Source organism: Dermacentor silvarum, chromosome 8 (genome assembly GCF_013339745.2).
Source record: "Dermacentor silvarum isolate Dsil-2018 chromosome 8, BIME_Dsil_1.4, whole genome shotgun sequence".
In the NCBI taxonomy this organism is placed as follows: Eukaryota; Metazoa; Arthropoda; class Arachnida; order Ixodida; family Ixodidae; genus Dermacentor; species Dermacentor silvarum.
Genome location: NC_051161.1, coordinates 110542945 through 110557715, shown reverse-complemented (window position 1 = coordinate 110557715; position 14771 = coordinate 110542945). Strand labels below are relative to the sequence as shown.

General features: G+C 43.0%; 2 protein-coding genes across 4 annotated transcripts; one reads left to right on the top strand and one right to left on the bottom strand.

The window, feature by feature from the left end:
- Positions 1–837: 837 nt before the first annotated feature.
- LOC119462794 (BEN domain-containing protein 5) lies at positions 838–4917 on the bottom strand. Its single transcript, XM_037724041.2, has 8 exons — positions 4604–4917; positions 3800–3897; positions 3472–3720; positions 3184–3386; positions 2743–2881; positions 1820–1894; positions 1469–1589; positions 838–967 (listed from the first exon to the last, which is right to left on the bottom strand). Exons 3-8 carry the CDS (start codon positions 3569–3571, stop codon positions 943–945), a joined length of 663 nt encoding a protein of 220 aa, XP_037579969.1. The 5' UTR covers positions 3572–3720; positions 3800–3897; positions 4604–4917; the 3' UTR covers positions 838–942.
- Positions 4918–5125: 208 nt separating this feature from the next.
- On the top strand, positions 5126–14338 carry LOC125939771 (uncharacterized). Of its 3 annotated transcripts, none has more exons than XM_049655194.1 (4): positions 5126–5337; positions 5431–5556; positions 5798–5857; positions 6027–14338. In XM_049655194.1, exon 4 carries the CDS (start codon positions 6872–6874, stop codon positions 9029–9031), a length of 2160 nt encoding a protein of 719 aa, XP_049511151.1. In that variant the 5' UTR covers positions 5126–5337; positions 5431–5556; positions 5798–5857; positions 6027–6871; the 3' UTR covers positions 9032–14338. The 3 variants fall into 3 exon arrangements, with proteins under 3 accessions (XP_049511151.1, XP_049511153.1, XP_049511152.1); XM_049655196.1 differs by having other exon boundaries at positions 6027–7342; XM_049655195.1 differs by having other exon boundaries at positions 5126–5556.
- Positions 14339–14771: the final 433 nt, after the last annotated feature.

Below are 14771 nucleotides of genomic sequence, written 5' to 3'. Positions count from 1 at the left end.
GACGCCGTCAACTGCCAGCAAATACGCCGGACATTCAGTTCATCCAGGCCATTCCCAGTCAAAAAAAAAGTTGCCCAAACCAATTGGAAATTTCCAATTGGATCCAATTGGAATGAATGGGAAATTTCCAATTGTGTTTTGGGACACCCATTGGAAAAATCCAGCGGGTCCAATTGGTTGCCCCAACTGTTTTGAATGGGCCTGACCAACATAACCAATTGGTAACAATCCATATCCAAATGGTGTGACCAATTGGCTGAATCGGTGAACCTAGTTCACCCCATTGGCAAAACCATTCAGTTCCAATTGGACTTCCAGTTGTGTTCAATGGGCCTAACCAACTAAACCAATTGGTTGCACAATCAAAATTCAAATGGTATAACCAATTAGACTAGTTGGTGAACCCAGTCCACCCAATGGCAAAACCCTTTAGTTCCAATTGGACTTGCAGTTGTGTTCAATGGGCCGAACCAATTTAACCAATTTGTGCTACCAATTGGTTAAGTGGTCACACCCATCTATCCCATTGGCAACACCAGTAGTTCTGAAGGGTCTGACCTGTTGCATTAAGTGGTCAGGAGTGTGAATCACATTGGAGACACATCAACAAGCTTTGAAATATTTCACCATCAATATGTAAATCCCAATGTGTTTGCCCAGCTTGTTTACCTCACCAGAACCATAAATTTGGTCAGAAAACTATAAATGAACATTAGAACAGATCCATGGTCAGACCTGTTCATTTATGGATGTCAGACCACTGGAGCACTGGCATTACATGCTAGTAATGTTCTGTGAAGTGCACTATAGCTACCCAAAACAGCATGAACACGAAGGCAAGGTTAAAGTAAGTGTATTTTGACAAGGTGCTGTACAATGGTCGAAGGCGTTCTCTGCTGTATTTTTACAAGGTGCTGTACAATGGCATTCTCTGCTGGATGCTTATTGCTGCATCGTCTTTTCAGTCCTGTAAAAGAGATTAAGCATCATGTGAGTGTAAAAATCTCACAGTAGAAAACATGCCAAAACCAGTATGCATGCTTCTAAATGTATGCATTGCTTGTGAATGCCATGCTTAGTTCTGCTGGCAATGCCAACAGAGCTAAGCATGGCATTCACAAGGAATGCATACATTTAGAAGCATGCATGACCAGTCACCTTTATTGAGGTGCAACTCAATACAAACTGCAATGCAATTACATGCGAGGCACATAATCTGTATGTTAACAAAAAATATCGGAATAGTTGGGTATGAATATAGGTAAATAACGACACATTCAGAGATGGCAAAAATGAGACTTGTCTCATTTTTGTCTATCTGTCTCCCTTGTCTACTATGCACTGATGTGCCTTGTTTAAGCAAGGCCAACTATCTTGAACTTCCATAACAGTTTGGCCATACAGATGAAAGCAGGGTAAACGCTACAAACATGCACAAAATAGTGATAAAGTGAATGAATTGATGCACCTCTTGGCCTGTTTCTCAACATCGGCCAGCTTTTCAACTACAAAATGATTCATCCTTTTCAGGCTGTTTTGCAGTAGGTCAGCAGGCAGACCAAGCCGCAGCAGCCTCTCCTTGTAGCATTCTGTCATCAGGAAAAACAGTAAAATAGGTAGTCAAAGTTAAAGCAAGTCCTTCAACCAGTCCAGCGCACTAAAATGATGCAAACAGCTTTTGGTGAACCAACAAGTCTAGTAAAGTAAAATGATCCTGAACTGCTAAAGTACTTTCACTTATGAAAGAAAGCTTTAGCCGTAAATGGCTAAAAACTTTGTGCAATAGAAGTACGACAAATGTAATGCTGCATTCACTTACCACGCATCACCGCCACCTTCCAAGGTGTCAAAGGTTCTTTTAGGGGGCGATCCGGGAACCTCGGACAGTGCTTGCCTGTAAATATAGCAAAGGCAAATTAGCAAGCAAAAGATAAAAATGTCGCAACAACCAGTTCTATCCCAATTAAGGGGGTTGCTGGAACAATCTTTGCAGCCAAGTTAATTCATTTGTTTGGTAGAGAGCCAAGTTTACATGCTCTGTGTAATTTATAAACGTATTTTGAAGAGTTCATGTCTATTGATCATACCGGTCAGTGGCACCCCAAGGTACAGTTTCCCCTGGCCCTGCCTACCTTACATGCGATGCCATTAAAGCGATAATGGCATTTTGATCCCCAATTATTTGATTTGGAAAATAAAACAGCGCATCGGACAAATGAACGACTGGGCCCCATGTGCTGATCTGTTAGCTCTGTGTCCGTATGCATTCGTACACGCAAAGGGAACAGCTGGCTTGCATTATGGATGCAGAGACAAAGCCTGTTGATTTTACTAGCGGCGTGGTGGGATTTTAGGCAAGACAGAAAGCAACGAGACAGTGAAATCTGCCTCTCCAGCACGGAGATTGAGGATTGCCTTGTATTACTGTGCAATTCAATTTATTAAGGTAGGATTACATGCAGCATTCTGTTGCAAGAGACAAGTGTGGTCCCTGTATGTTCTGTGGCTTTTGTGCACAGCACATGCATGCAGGGAGTATCCACACACTAGAATGTGGAAGCACTGTGCCCAATGCTGAATAGAGACTGGCACTGTCACAGTAATGGCAAAAACATCTCATAATAAACTGGGTGTTGCAAGATATTTAGGAATGCACACAGATTGATGGGAAGTAGATGACATTTGCGTCATCAGATGTACTGCCAAGTGGGTGCAACTGGTTTAAGGACTTAGATAACCTACCTTGGAGGGAACGACCCTTCAAGTCTGCCGGGTCCCAGATCGCCACTACCAGCTCCTTGACGAAGAGGCTGTCCTTCGGCTGCAGCTGTATTCGTTTCCACGCACCCATAGGTATCCGCAATCCCTGGCCTATATCCACCTGCGTAGCCACAAAATACGCACAAATAACCTGCACACACTGTACAAAATTATTTCATGCGGTGAAAAAATGATTTTGCAACAGAGAATTATCAGGAGCCTGAAAAAAATTTAGCAGTCACGATTGTAAAATACAGCCAGATTGTACACTGGCAAGTAAAGCGACATGTACAGGTGTTGATTTTCCTGCTAAAGTTCATGCGACTGTAGTAGTCAAGCTGTTCTTGCTAATGTGTATTAGTGCCAACTTGGTTTAGCAAGTTTTACAACAGGAATTCAACCACATTAAAAAAGAAATCTTACCATGTGTTCAGGGCCAGGGACTTCAGATGTTTTTTGGGGCATAGCAGCAGGGCTCCAAAGGGCAGATGCAGCAGCGGCATCTTGCATCTGCGGCAGGGGAATCTTGCCATTCAAATCGGCGCATCCCTGCACCGGTGGTGGCGTCGTCGGTGGCACCATTTCAGCAGGCTGTTCAACAGGCACTGCGGCTTTTGCATTTTGAACTGGAACATCAGAATTGCAGGCATAAGCAGGCATTTTTTTTCTCTATCACAGTACTGCAATTATAAAAATCAAAATAATGCTTACTGAACTCTTCCATTTGCGTTATGACTTTCTGTTGAAGGGCTTCGTTCAATTTCCTTAATTTTCTAATTTCGTCTTTCTGCCTGTCCGCCAGTTCCTTCATTTGCTGAAGCTGTTCTGCGGCCAAGCATTTCCGTCACAGTCATGGCGACTGCTGCCAGCATCCATTGCCCGCTTCTTTTTTTCCAGAAGCTTCAGCAAGCCCTCTTTTGGGGCTTCTTTGTGTTTCTTGCGCTTTTTTTCTTGTGGTGGCTTAAGGGAAAGAAAAGAAAATTGTATCTTCGTAGATTAAAAAGCAAATTTGCACCTTGAAATGGTGTGCCGTACATACCTCCTCTTCACAGTCCCATTCTTCTTCATCTTCAAGCATTACACGCCTGAATCTCAGGCGTCCCCTCTTCACCTTTTTTTGGACTTCTGCTTCAGATGCTGGAATTGGTCCATACAAAGCCATGAATACCTTCAAGCCCACTTTAATTAATTCAAGTAACAGTACTACACCCCCAGCATTCCTAGTGAACTTTATTTCCCTTAGTTTTAGTTCGCCCAGCTGACAATATTGTACTGTAGCCACGTAACGTGAAAAGACGAAAAGAGGACAAACTCACGTGTCCACGAGGCCAAGAAGCCTAGGCTTTCGCAGCGCCAACGCGCAACTATGTGTATAGCGAAAATGTCCTCAACCTAACCAGCTGCCACTAAAGCATGCTAGGAGCTGTATGTAGCTACGTCTGACGAAGCAGAAAAAAAAGCAAGCGGCGACATTGCCATTATCAATAATTGACGCGGCGTTTGCAGTTAAGTCGTATCGACCTCTCCCGTTTGCGATATGGATCGAGACGCGCTACACCGCCTGCATATGCACATTGTAATTAAGACAAACACGTGCTCCAACTGCCGACCGACAAGCCATCAAGCACGCTATCTTCAAAGCACTTGCGTAACAGCTAGTCGCACCACGTGCTCTAAGCGCCTTATACATAGCACGACGCATAATATATATAAGCATCCCAGCTGGCAATTGCGCAGTGGCGATCATAAAAGTTAATTTACATGGCGGTACCATAGCATGCACACATGCTTTTATGTAAGTAATTTAAAGAGAATAAGTGCACACTGCAGACAAAAAGCTTACCTCCTAGGTGAAGAATCTCGGCTGGAAAATATTCTGAAGTGCCGTCTTTAAACACCCACTTCACCCAGTGCACAGTCGCCTTCAGGTGTTTTTCGTCCATGTCCTCCCCCCATTTTTCGAAGTCGCGAAAATCGCCGACTTCGACAAGGGCGCATCTCTTGTCCTCCAGATACCTCACGTATGCGTACGCGAACATTTCCAAATTGCGAATAAAAGTGCATTGCAATTTGCAAGCGCATCTGCATTTATAGCAGCACCTCCACGCCGCCAACAAAACAACGCCAGGGTGTCCATAACGATGCGCATGACACCAACGACATGGAAAAAGAAAAACGAAAACAAAATGCTGACAGCGAGGCAATGCAACAATTAATTACAATGAGAAGTTAAAATACAATACGTTACTGTACATTTATTCACTACCGTCTTACATGCAGTACAAAAGTTAATAATTGAATGGTGACCATAATTTTTTTTGTGATCATAATGAAAATGCTAAGTTTGACTGAACGATACAGCATTGCTGGCAACTATGGTTACTCATTCGTTTTGTTTTTGTCGGGACGTTTGCGTTCAGTTTTCTTCGTTGCGCGTCAGACAATCTCGAATGAGTAACCATGAATTGTTCTAAACCGTGCAAAAAACGAGGCCGCTATAAGAAATTTTTGCACCCTGGTGCAAAATTCGAAGTGCCGAAGTCGACAGTCAGCAGGCACCGGCTCGCGAGCGTGGCGGTAAGTAAAGACTCGTTCAACCATGCACACGCGCACTCGCTGGCATGTAGTACATATAGCTCCCTTACCCTTTTTCTTTTTTCACATAAATAGGTATGTCCAGCTGCCGAAAATCAGGCAGGCACGTCTCGGCCCGACGGGGAAACCACAAGAACGGCGGATGCTATCGCTCCAACGCAAGGATATGCGCGAATTGATGCTTTGCTTCTGAATGAAAATGTACGTATGTATGCGCTCAGCGCGGATTTTTTGTTAGATTTAGATGTGTTGAACGTATCTTACTTCGCTTTAAGTAATCTTAATTTGGTCATTCAAGGTTATATAGTGAATAATTTTGCCAAATCGTGTGCGCGCCCTGCTTGTGATACGCGTACCAGCTGCTCAAGATGTTTAAAATATCGTCCCCTGGCAGCTTGTGCAGCACATGAGCTTCAAGCTCACGGCTCGAAATCTCTTGCAGATCACACAACCAGATGAGCATGTGCCTTGCGACTCGAGTGAGGCATCCTATGACAGCATGGTAAGCAGCATTGACGCACACTAAAGTTTGTGGCAGTGATTAGAAATTTTAGAGAATGGATAGAGCGCACGATAATTTCGCCATAGTGGTAGGAGGCGGTGCTTAATTATTGTAGCCTACCCTAAAGCAGCACCCTAGTTTGAAGCTGACCTTTCACAATATCTTGCAGAATGCAGAAGAACTAGATCAGGATGTGCCTTGCGACTCAAGTGAGGCATCCGGTGACAGCATGGTAAGGAGCGTTCACGCACACTTAGTGGAAGTTATTTGAACTTTTAAGGAAATGGCTAGAGTGCACAATAATTTTGCCATACTGGTAGGAGGCGGTGCTTAATTATTGTAGCCTACCCTAAAGCAGCACCCTAGTTTGAAGCTGACCTTTCACAATATCTTGCAGAATGCAGAAGAATTAGATGAGGATGTGCTTTGTGACTCAAGTGAGGCATCCAATGATAGCACGGTAAGCAACATTCATGCAGTCTTGCCAGGCATCTGTGTGGTTCAGATGTGCTAATTTCTAGTTCACCAGATGCACTAAAATTTTGCCAGCTTCTTGTGGAACATGTACGTGCTTTATCCTAAAATGCATAAATTAAGTTTGAAGTTGTTGTGTAATGACCCCTTTAATGGTATTCTTTTATGGAAACATACAAGAGCTTTTGCCCTACTTTGCCACTGTAGGATTTTTGTTGATTCCTTGATATATATTTAATCAGGGAAATATTGTAATTTAATAAAACAGGTCTATTTATGTGTGTTGCTGCAACAGACATAAATGAAAAGCATGTAATATTAAATTGAGAAGTCGGCGACCTGATGTTCATGCATACTTCTGAATGGCGTGGAAGAGACAGATGAAAAGATTTGTGTCGCTCGCTTTCATCTATCCTGTACCTTTGCCATTCTCATATGCACACTGTATAAGTAGTGTTGGCATGGCTAAGGATTATAGGACAAATTCATAAATAAAAATTTTTTTTACAGGGTCATGAGCAGCCAAAGAAGAGACGCCATATGTCCCAGCCAAGTGCAAATTTCACTGACTTATTTAAGGAAATTGTGACCGAAAAAGTTGTAGTTTCAAAGGGGGACATTCTGTTAATGGTGATGAAATATGCACTCAAAACAAATTTGTCCTTAACAGCGCTTGCAAACCTCATTGAAATGATTAATTTGATGTTTGAGCGACCGATTTTGCCTCACTCACAGTACATGTTCAGTAAGTTATGTAGTAATGTTGGGGCCAAAATGACATTTCATTTTTTTTGTCCGAAGTGTTATGTTCATGCAGGCCATTCTCAATCGAATACTTCTCTTCAGTGTCCAAAGTGCGGCCATGCCATGGAGGTTTCTGCCATGGCAGATGCACCATTCTTTGTTCTGTTAGACATTCCATCACAAGTGCAAAAGCTCATCAAAGACTGCAATATACTTGACCTTACAAAACCGCTTAGACCCTGTGACACCTTCTCTGACATTACAGATGGAAAGTTGTACCGTGACTTTGTTACCTCTACAATTGGTTCTGGCAACAGGATCAGTTTTACCTTAAATACTGATGGAACACCCCTTTTTAAATCTAGTGGGACTGCCATCTGGCCTGTTCAACTTATTATAAATGAGGTTCCACCGGAGCAGCGAATGAACAAGCTTGTGCTGGCAGCACTCTGGTTTGGAAAAGAAAAGCCCAATATGGAATTGTTTCAAGGCGCTTTTGTAGATGCACTGAATAAGCTTGGAGAAGAGGGGTTCCTGCTTGAGCATGAAGGGGAAGAAAAGGTTTTTAAGGCCTTTTGTATCTGTTGTGCTGTAGACTCAGTTGCAAGAGCACCCATGCAGGGGATAATGCAATTCAATGGTTATTATGGGTGCAACTGGTGTCTGCAACAGGGAGAAAGAATTGCAGGGACATTGAAATATCCTGTGCAACAAAATGAACCAGTTGAGCGCACAGAAAAGCAAATGCTGCGGGATATGGAAACAGCACTAAAGGATGGAAGCCCTGTGCATGGTGTTAAAACAGTATCACCCCTTATAAATTTGCAACAGTTCAACATAGTGTCTGGATTTGTACCAGACTACATGCACTGTATCCTGCTAGGCCTAGGACGTCAGTTCTTGGATTTATGGCTGGATGAAACTGGACGTGACTTTTACATAGGTCGCCACCTAAAAATTATAAATCAACGGTTGCTCTCATTAGCACCTCCAAGAGAAGTGAAAAGGATGCCCAGGTCCTTGAAAGAAAGGAAGTGGTGGAAAGCTAAGGAGTTGGAAAACTGGATTCTTTTTTACAGCCTTCCAGTGCTTGAGGGGATCTTGGCGAAAAAATATTTGCAGCACTGGGCATGTCTTGTGGAAAGCTTGCATCTGCTCCTTGAGAAGGATTTGCACACCTGCGACCTTATAATTGCAGAAAAATATTTGCTGGAATTTCATATCAAAGCAGAGATTCTTTACGGCAAGGAATCAATGACCTTCAACATGCACCAGGTCACCCACTTAGCCAAAAGTGTGCACCAATGGGGGCCGCTGTGGTCCCATTCAGCCTTTCCATTCGAATCTGGAAATGGTTCATTGAAGGCAATTGTAAAAGCAACAAATGGAATTCCCCACCAAATCTGCCGCTCACTGCAAATGCAGAGTGCAGTCCATGAGCTTACAAAACTAACTGAAGCACCTCAAATTCTGTCTTACTGTTCATCCTTCGATAAAACTGTAACTCAGAAAGCAGTGTCAGTGTCTGGAGATATTCATTTTTTTGGTAGAGGAGCTCCATATGCACAAAGGGACATATCGGTGCAAAATCGTGAGAAGCTTTCTGGCCATGTTCAAGAATTTTCTCGTGTATTAAAAAAGAAGACGATCCTCACAAACAAAAAGTATGCTGAAAACAAAAAGACTAATAGCTCTTGTGTTCAGCTTTCCAGTGGCTCATATGCCATCATTGAACATGTATTATGCGACAACAACTCACGAGCATATGCCATAGTCACCAGGCTGAAGTGTTCTCCTCTGAGGTACATGACAACAACCATGAGGCATCTTTTGAAAGTGGTTGGTCAGGCAACAAGAATGGAGCTAATTGAATTGGCAGAAGTCTGCAAAGTCTGTGTGTTTATTGAGCTAGAAGAAACTTATGTATCTCCTGTTCCAAGCTCTTTCACACTGTAGTTTTACGGTGGTAGCGGCTAGAGTTTTGGTGGAAATCCATTTTGTCTTGGACTTTTCATGTGTTTCTCAAAACAACACATCGCGTTGACACTTTGAATAGCACTTGTGTTGTCTATTTCTGTGCTCCTGTGTGTCCGAACTTTGGCCACAGAGCTAGTAAGCATTATGCACAAATAGATGGAACAAGAATTCAGGATCACCATTCGGCCTCTAGAGTCTGTAAAGGAGTATCTTTATCTAGGTCAATTAGTCACAGGGGACCCTGATCATGAAAAAGAAATTTACAGAAGAATAAAATTGGGCTGGAGTGCATACGGCAGGCATTGCCAAATCCCGACTGGGAGCTTACCACTGTCGTTGAAAAGATTAGTGTACTATCACGCTCAGTATGAGCTACACCGTTGGAGCGTGTGGCCAAGCGCACTGTAAGGTTGTACAGTGGCGCGATCGGGACATGTTTTCAAGTTAACTGGGGAGGTTTTGGCTGTTGCTGCGAGTGCACATCGCCTCCACTTGCTTTCAGCCTCGCTTCGCTACACCCTGTGGTGATACCAGCTTCGAAAATGATAACTGCCGCCGTGGCGTGACGCCCAAACTTTGTGCTCGACAAGTCGAGCTTCACAAGACAGGTGATATCTAGCCTTGCTTTCAAAATAAAGGAAGGCGAGGGTGAAAGCAAGCAAGTGGAGGCAATGTTCACTCGCAGGAACAGCCAAACCCTCCCCTGTTAACTCGAAAACATGTCCCGATCGGTGCCACTGTACAACCTTACAGTGCGCTTGGCCACGCGCTCCTGCGGTGTAGCTCATACTGAGCACGATAGTACAATCATTGCACTCTACCGGTGCTAACATATGGGGCAGAAACCTGGAGGTTAACAAAGAAGCTCGAGAACAAGTTAAAGACCGCACAAAGAGCAATGGAACGAAAAATGTTAGACCTAACGTTAAGAGACAGGAAGAGAGCGGTGTGGATCAGAAAACAAACGGGGATGGCCGATATTCTAGTTGGCATTAAGCAGAAGAAATGGAGCTGGGTAGGCCATGTAATGTGTAGGATGGATAACCGGTGGACCATTAGAGTTACAGAATGGATACCAAGAGAAGGAAAGCACAGTCGAGGACGGCAGAAAACTAGGTGGGGTGATGAAGATAGGAAATTTGCAGGCGCAAGTTGGAATCAGCTAGCGCATGACAGGGATAATTGGAGATCACGGGGAGAGGCCTTCGTCCTGCAGTGGACATAAATAGGCTGATGATGAGATGGAACAAAAGATCAGTATCAAATTTTCTGTGAAATCAGGCAAAGAGGCAGCAATACATCAAACGTGAAAAGCCTATAGAAAGGATACCTTAAAGGAAAAATTTATTCAAATATGTCCCGCATTTTTGGAAGTCTCTGAGGACACCAACGATGATGCAAGGTCAGGGCACCCCACCACCTCGCATGAAGGTGTAAACATTAAAGGGACTAGCGACCAATTTTGTGGTGCCTGTTTTTTTAGTGAGACAAAAAGTTTATATCTCAGAGTGTCCTAACCTGCAATGGTAAACATTTTTATAAGTTTTTCAATCCGCAGTGAGGATGTACTTGTACAATTGAAATATACTGGAAAATGTGATAAGAGAAAGATGCCACAGCTCTGCCATTTCAGTTGTTGCCACGAAGGCAGCACCTCTTATTAGCGTGAACATTTTATATAGAAATAGAATGTAATATAAAGATTAGGATTTTAAACGGTAAGTATGGTGCACCTAAAGGCAGCCGACTTAAGCACAGCAATCTATGATTGGATACATCTCACGTACTAAGGTTTCCGACCAGGTCGTACCACTTACCGCTTTTTGAGATTATCAGCGCCAATTTAAAATTAATTCCATTTAAATAGCGAACAGCATGCTCAATTCTCTCAATGTAAATCATGTCTTTTCATTTCCACCAACTTCTCATTACATGTTCTGGACAGTTCTGTGTCCCTTAAATTGTATGCCTTCTCTTGTGCTCACCAACCGTGGAATGTTTGTTACATCGAAAACATTTGGTTTGATGAAATTGCGGGTGGCATTTTGACAATTCAAAAGAGGACATAGCAACAGCTAAAGCACTTAACAGAAGCGGACCTCCAACGGTGCTACCAGCAATAGCATTAGTGGCACAACCATACTTGGTATGCTCGCAGGCACTTCGTTAGCTTGGGGCTTTACGTGCTGAAACCACTTTCTGGTTAAGAGGCATGGTGTAGTGGCGGACTCTTGATTAATTTAGACCACCTGGGCTTCTTTAACATACTCCCAATGCAAAGCGTTCCAACAAAAGAATGCAACTGCCCTGTAGAACATTAGTAAAGCCAATTTTAGATGCGTAATCAGTTTGGGCACCTTGCCATTCCTCCGACTTGAAGCAACTCGAGTCCGTCCACAAAAGAGCAGCTAGATTTATCTTTAGCCAATATAATAACTACTACTCATTGCCATTGCACATTCAGTCTCTCTTTACAACCCTTGCCTCTTTAGTGCTTCTCCATCAGTGCCTTATGCTGCACAAGCTTGTTCCCTTGTCCTCCGACGTAGATGCGCCTATCTCACTGATAGATCCCTCCACTTTCAAAACACGTATAACTCGCCTACTAAAGATTGTCCCATTATTGCCCCATTTACATGTACTGAGAGCATAGTACTGCAGCACAAACTGGATGGTTTGCTTAAATTTAAGCCGACCAAAGAGTGCATACAAGAGGTTGAACAACACATTGTGGGTTAATTTCCTTTTTTCTTTTCATCAGTAACTGTTTGCGCTTGTACAATGTCACAAATTGTTCTTGTGGCAAATTTTCCTTGTATGTTGCATGTATGTGATTTCTAACTTTAATTTTCTTCTTGTACCTGCTCCTGCAGTGCTACTTTTATGTCCACAGTATCTGTAAACAAATGAATAAATGTATTATGCCTAATATACCGGATGCGCGAGGTATTTGAGAACACAATGTTGGCTTCATGCAGAGAAAAATATCTCCAGCAAAAATAGACATATTTTCACCAAACTTTGGGAAATACTTCTCTTTGGTTTATTTCCACGATTACTTAATGAATCTGCCATCCGCAGCAATAACCAATTCAATTTGGCTTCGGAAATGGCTGCATGCACGGATCAGGTGGTCCTTAGAGATGTTGGCCATTGAGTCAGCAATGGCAGTCTTCAGCGAGTCTTTTGTATTAAATGGCTGTTTGTTGGCCTCTCTCTCAACGACGCCTCAGACATAGTAGTTGAGCGGATTCAAATCTGGAGAACTAGGAGGCCACAAGTTGGGAGTAACGTGGTCGTAGAAGTTGTCAACCAGCCACTCCTGGGTGACTGCAGGCGGTGTGGGCGGGAGCCAAATCTTGCTGAAAGACATACGGTCTTCCTTTCGAAACAGTCTCTATCCTGGGCTTTACAACGGTGGCAAGCACGTACGCGGCAGCATTAATGCAGAGTCCTCCTGCAAAAAAGTGGCGGCATCATGTCGCCCTCGTTGCTGACGACAGCCAACACCATTGCAGGGAAATTTTGAGTGTATCACTGTAGGCACCTCATCAGCGCTTGCAAAAAGCCACCGTCTTTACGGCGGTTAACTTTTTGGTCTTGGTCCTTTTCCTTTTCATGTGAAAAAAACCAGAGCATTCCAGGCTCCTCAGATATCTTCAGCTTGCTTAGCAAGCACTTGAACCGGAGCAGACGATTCTCCCGAGTTTGATCGGACATGAATTGCCCCCTCCTTGTGACATACAAATGGTACCTCAAGTCCTCGTGCACAGCGAGCCTGACAGTCGACTCTGCGACTTGGAGCTCCTTTGCGATGGCCCGCATTGACTTCCCTGGGTTGTCACTCACGATGACTTGCAGCCGCCGGAGAAAATCGGGGGTTCGGACAACGTCTGACAGCTGACTGTGCTTTTTCCTTTTTGCCAGATGCCACGTCACCGCCAGAACACATCAGTTCTGTCCGCACCTTGTAAACGAAAGACTTCGCCATGTTCAGAAAGGTGGCAATTTCCAAGTCGCTGTGGTGTGCGGCCAGGGCGACAAGGACTGCATGGCGTTTCATTTTCTGCGTCAACCTGTATGCTTTCATCTTCGAACAAACTGCGCAGTATAAATGATAAGGGGTCAACCAACAAGAAGGCGCATGCCTAGATAGATATGATGAGCCTGCTGGTGTCTATGGCGATAAGGAATAGTGTTGTTCAAGTACCTCGTGCACCCGGTAGTGTATATTGAAGGTGACCGCACTGATATGTCTGATAGTTTGTGAAATGATAGTTTTAATGGTGCACGAACATTTGGAATGGAATATGTATATTGCTTCTCGTATTCAGAATGTGAATCAGACTATGATGTATGTGGTTCAATGTGAAATTAATTTTTTTGAGTGTACTGCATGCACTAACATTTTACCTGGCCAGCTCATAGAATGTTTTTTATATTTCGGTTCAATGTGAATTTCCTTGTCTATGTACATATGACTATTGAGAGCTTTGTTGAATTGTAGATTGAGATATTTTAGCAGACAGTGCATGAAGTTGAAATAAACTACATTAGTGAAAAATACAAAGGTCTTCCTTGTGCTCATTTCTACAGTTTGCATAAAGTGGTAATTTTGCCATTGATGTTTGCGACATTTAATAACTCCGCACTATTCTTTTATAGCATATACCAATTGGAAGATGTAAAGTGCACATGTGACAATGGTATGGGACATTAATAAAACTAATTGATTGCGATATTGGGATATATATTGGGAGATTTTTCATTATTTGGCACAATAACTATTTAGATGCATCTTGAAATAATTCCAAAATACACTAGACAATGCATTGAAGTGTCATATTAATTAGTATTACATAAATTTACAGCAGTATTGTACATGACAGCTAAGAGTGAATCAACTGCAAGATGTCTATGTGAGAATGCACCTGCAACTGGTGCTTCCCATTACGACCAATTGGTGCATCCCATTGCTGACCAATTGAGCACATATTATTCGAGAACCAACAGGAATGCATTTCTAATTGGTAAAACCAAATGGTCCAACTGGAATAGCAACCTACCAGTTGCCCAATTGGTGCTTCCTATTGCTCACCAATTGGCCAATTGGTGCATCCCATTGGTGACTAAATGACCACTTGGAGAACCAATTGGTGTAGAGCCCGCAGGTTAGCATTTCAATTGGACATTTCAGACCATCCATTTCAAACCTGTTGGATAATGGGTCGCACCAACTGGGGCCAATTGAGACCAATTGGGACCAATTGGAATTTCCAATGGGTGCCAATGGTTTTTTTTGACTGGGTTCATCTCTGGCGACATGATAGGCATTCATCATGAAACGTTTCACGCCCAGCCCCTGTATTATGTTTATTTTCTTTTTTTCTCTTATGTAATCTCCCCCACTGTAATGCCTATTCAAGGCGCTGTGGGTACTCTGGTAAATAAATAAATAAATAAATAAATAAATAAATAAATAAATAAATAAATAAATAAATAAATAAATAAATAAGTATAAACATACCAGCCTGTTCCCCCAAGTGGATTCCTCTTGGCCGCATAGTGATTGACGATTCATTCATGCACACTACATCTATAATATCTCCCAGGTGTATAAATATTCTGTCTTTGCAAAAAGTAGCTACCTACAAACAATGCCCTCCCTTCCGCATCCGTGTGCTGTGCTTCATACTTTCGAGGTTTGCATGAGGCTTCC

What these genes read in the sequence shown, in the direction of transcription:
- LOC119462794 (XM_037724041.2), bottom strand. Translation starts at nt 3,571, where the DNA reads ATGAAGGAACTGGCGGACAGGCAGAAAGACGAAATTAGAAAATTAAGG. An exon ending in TCCCTGGCCCTGAACACATG is followed by an intron (nt 2,882 to 3,183) that starts GTAAGATTTCTT and finishes GTGGCTACGCAG; the next exon opens with GTGGATATAGGCCAGGGATT. An exon ending in GAAGGGTCGTTCCCTCCAAG is followed by an intron (nt 1,895 to 2,742) that starts GTAGGTTATCTA and finishes CTATATTTACAG; the next exon opens with GCAAGCACTGTCCGAGGTTC.
- LOC125939771 (XM_049655194.1), top strand. Translation starts at nt 6,872, where the DNA reads ATGTCCCAGCCAAGTGCAAATTTCACTGACTTATTTAAGGAAATTGTG.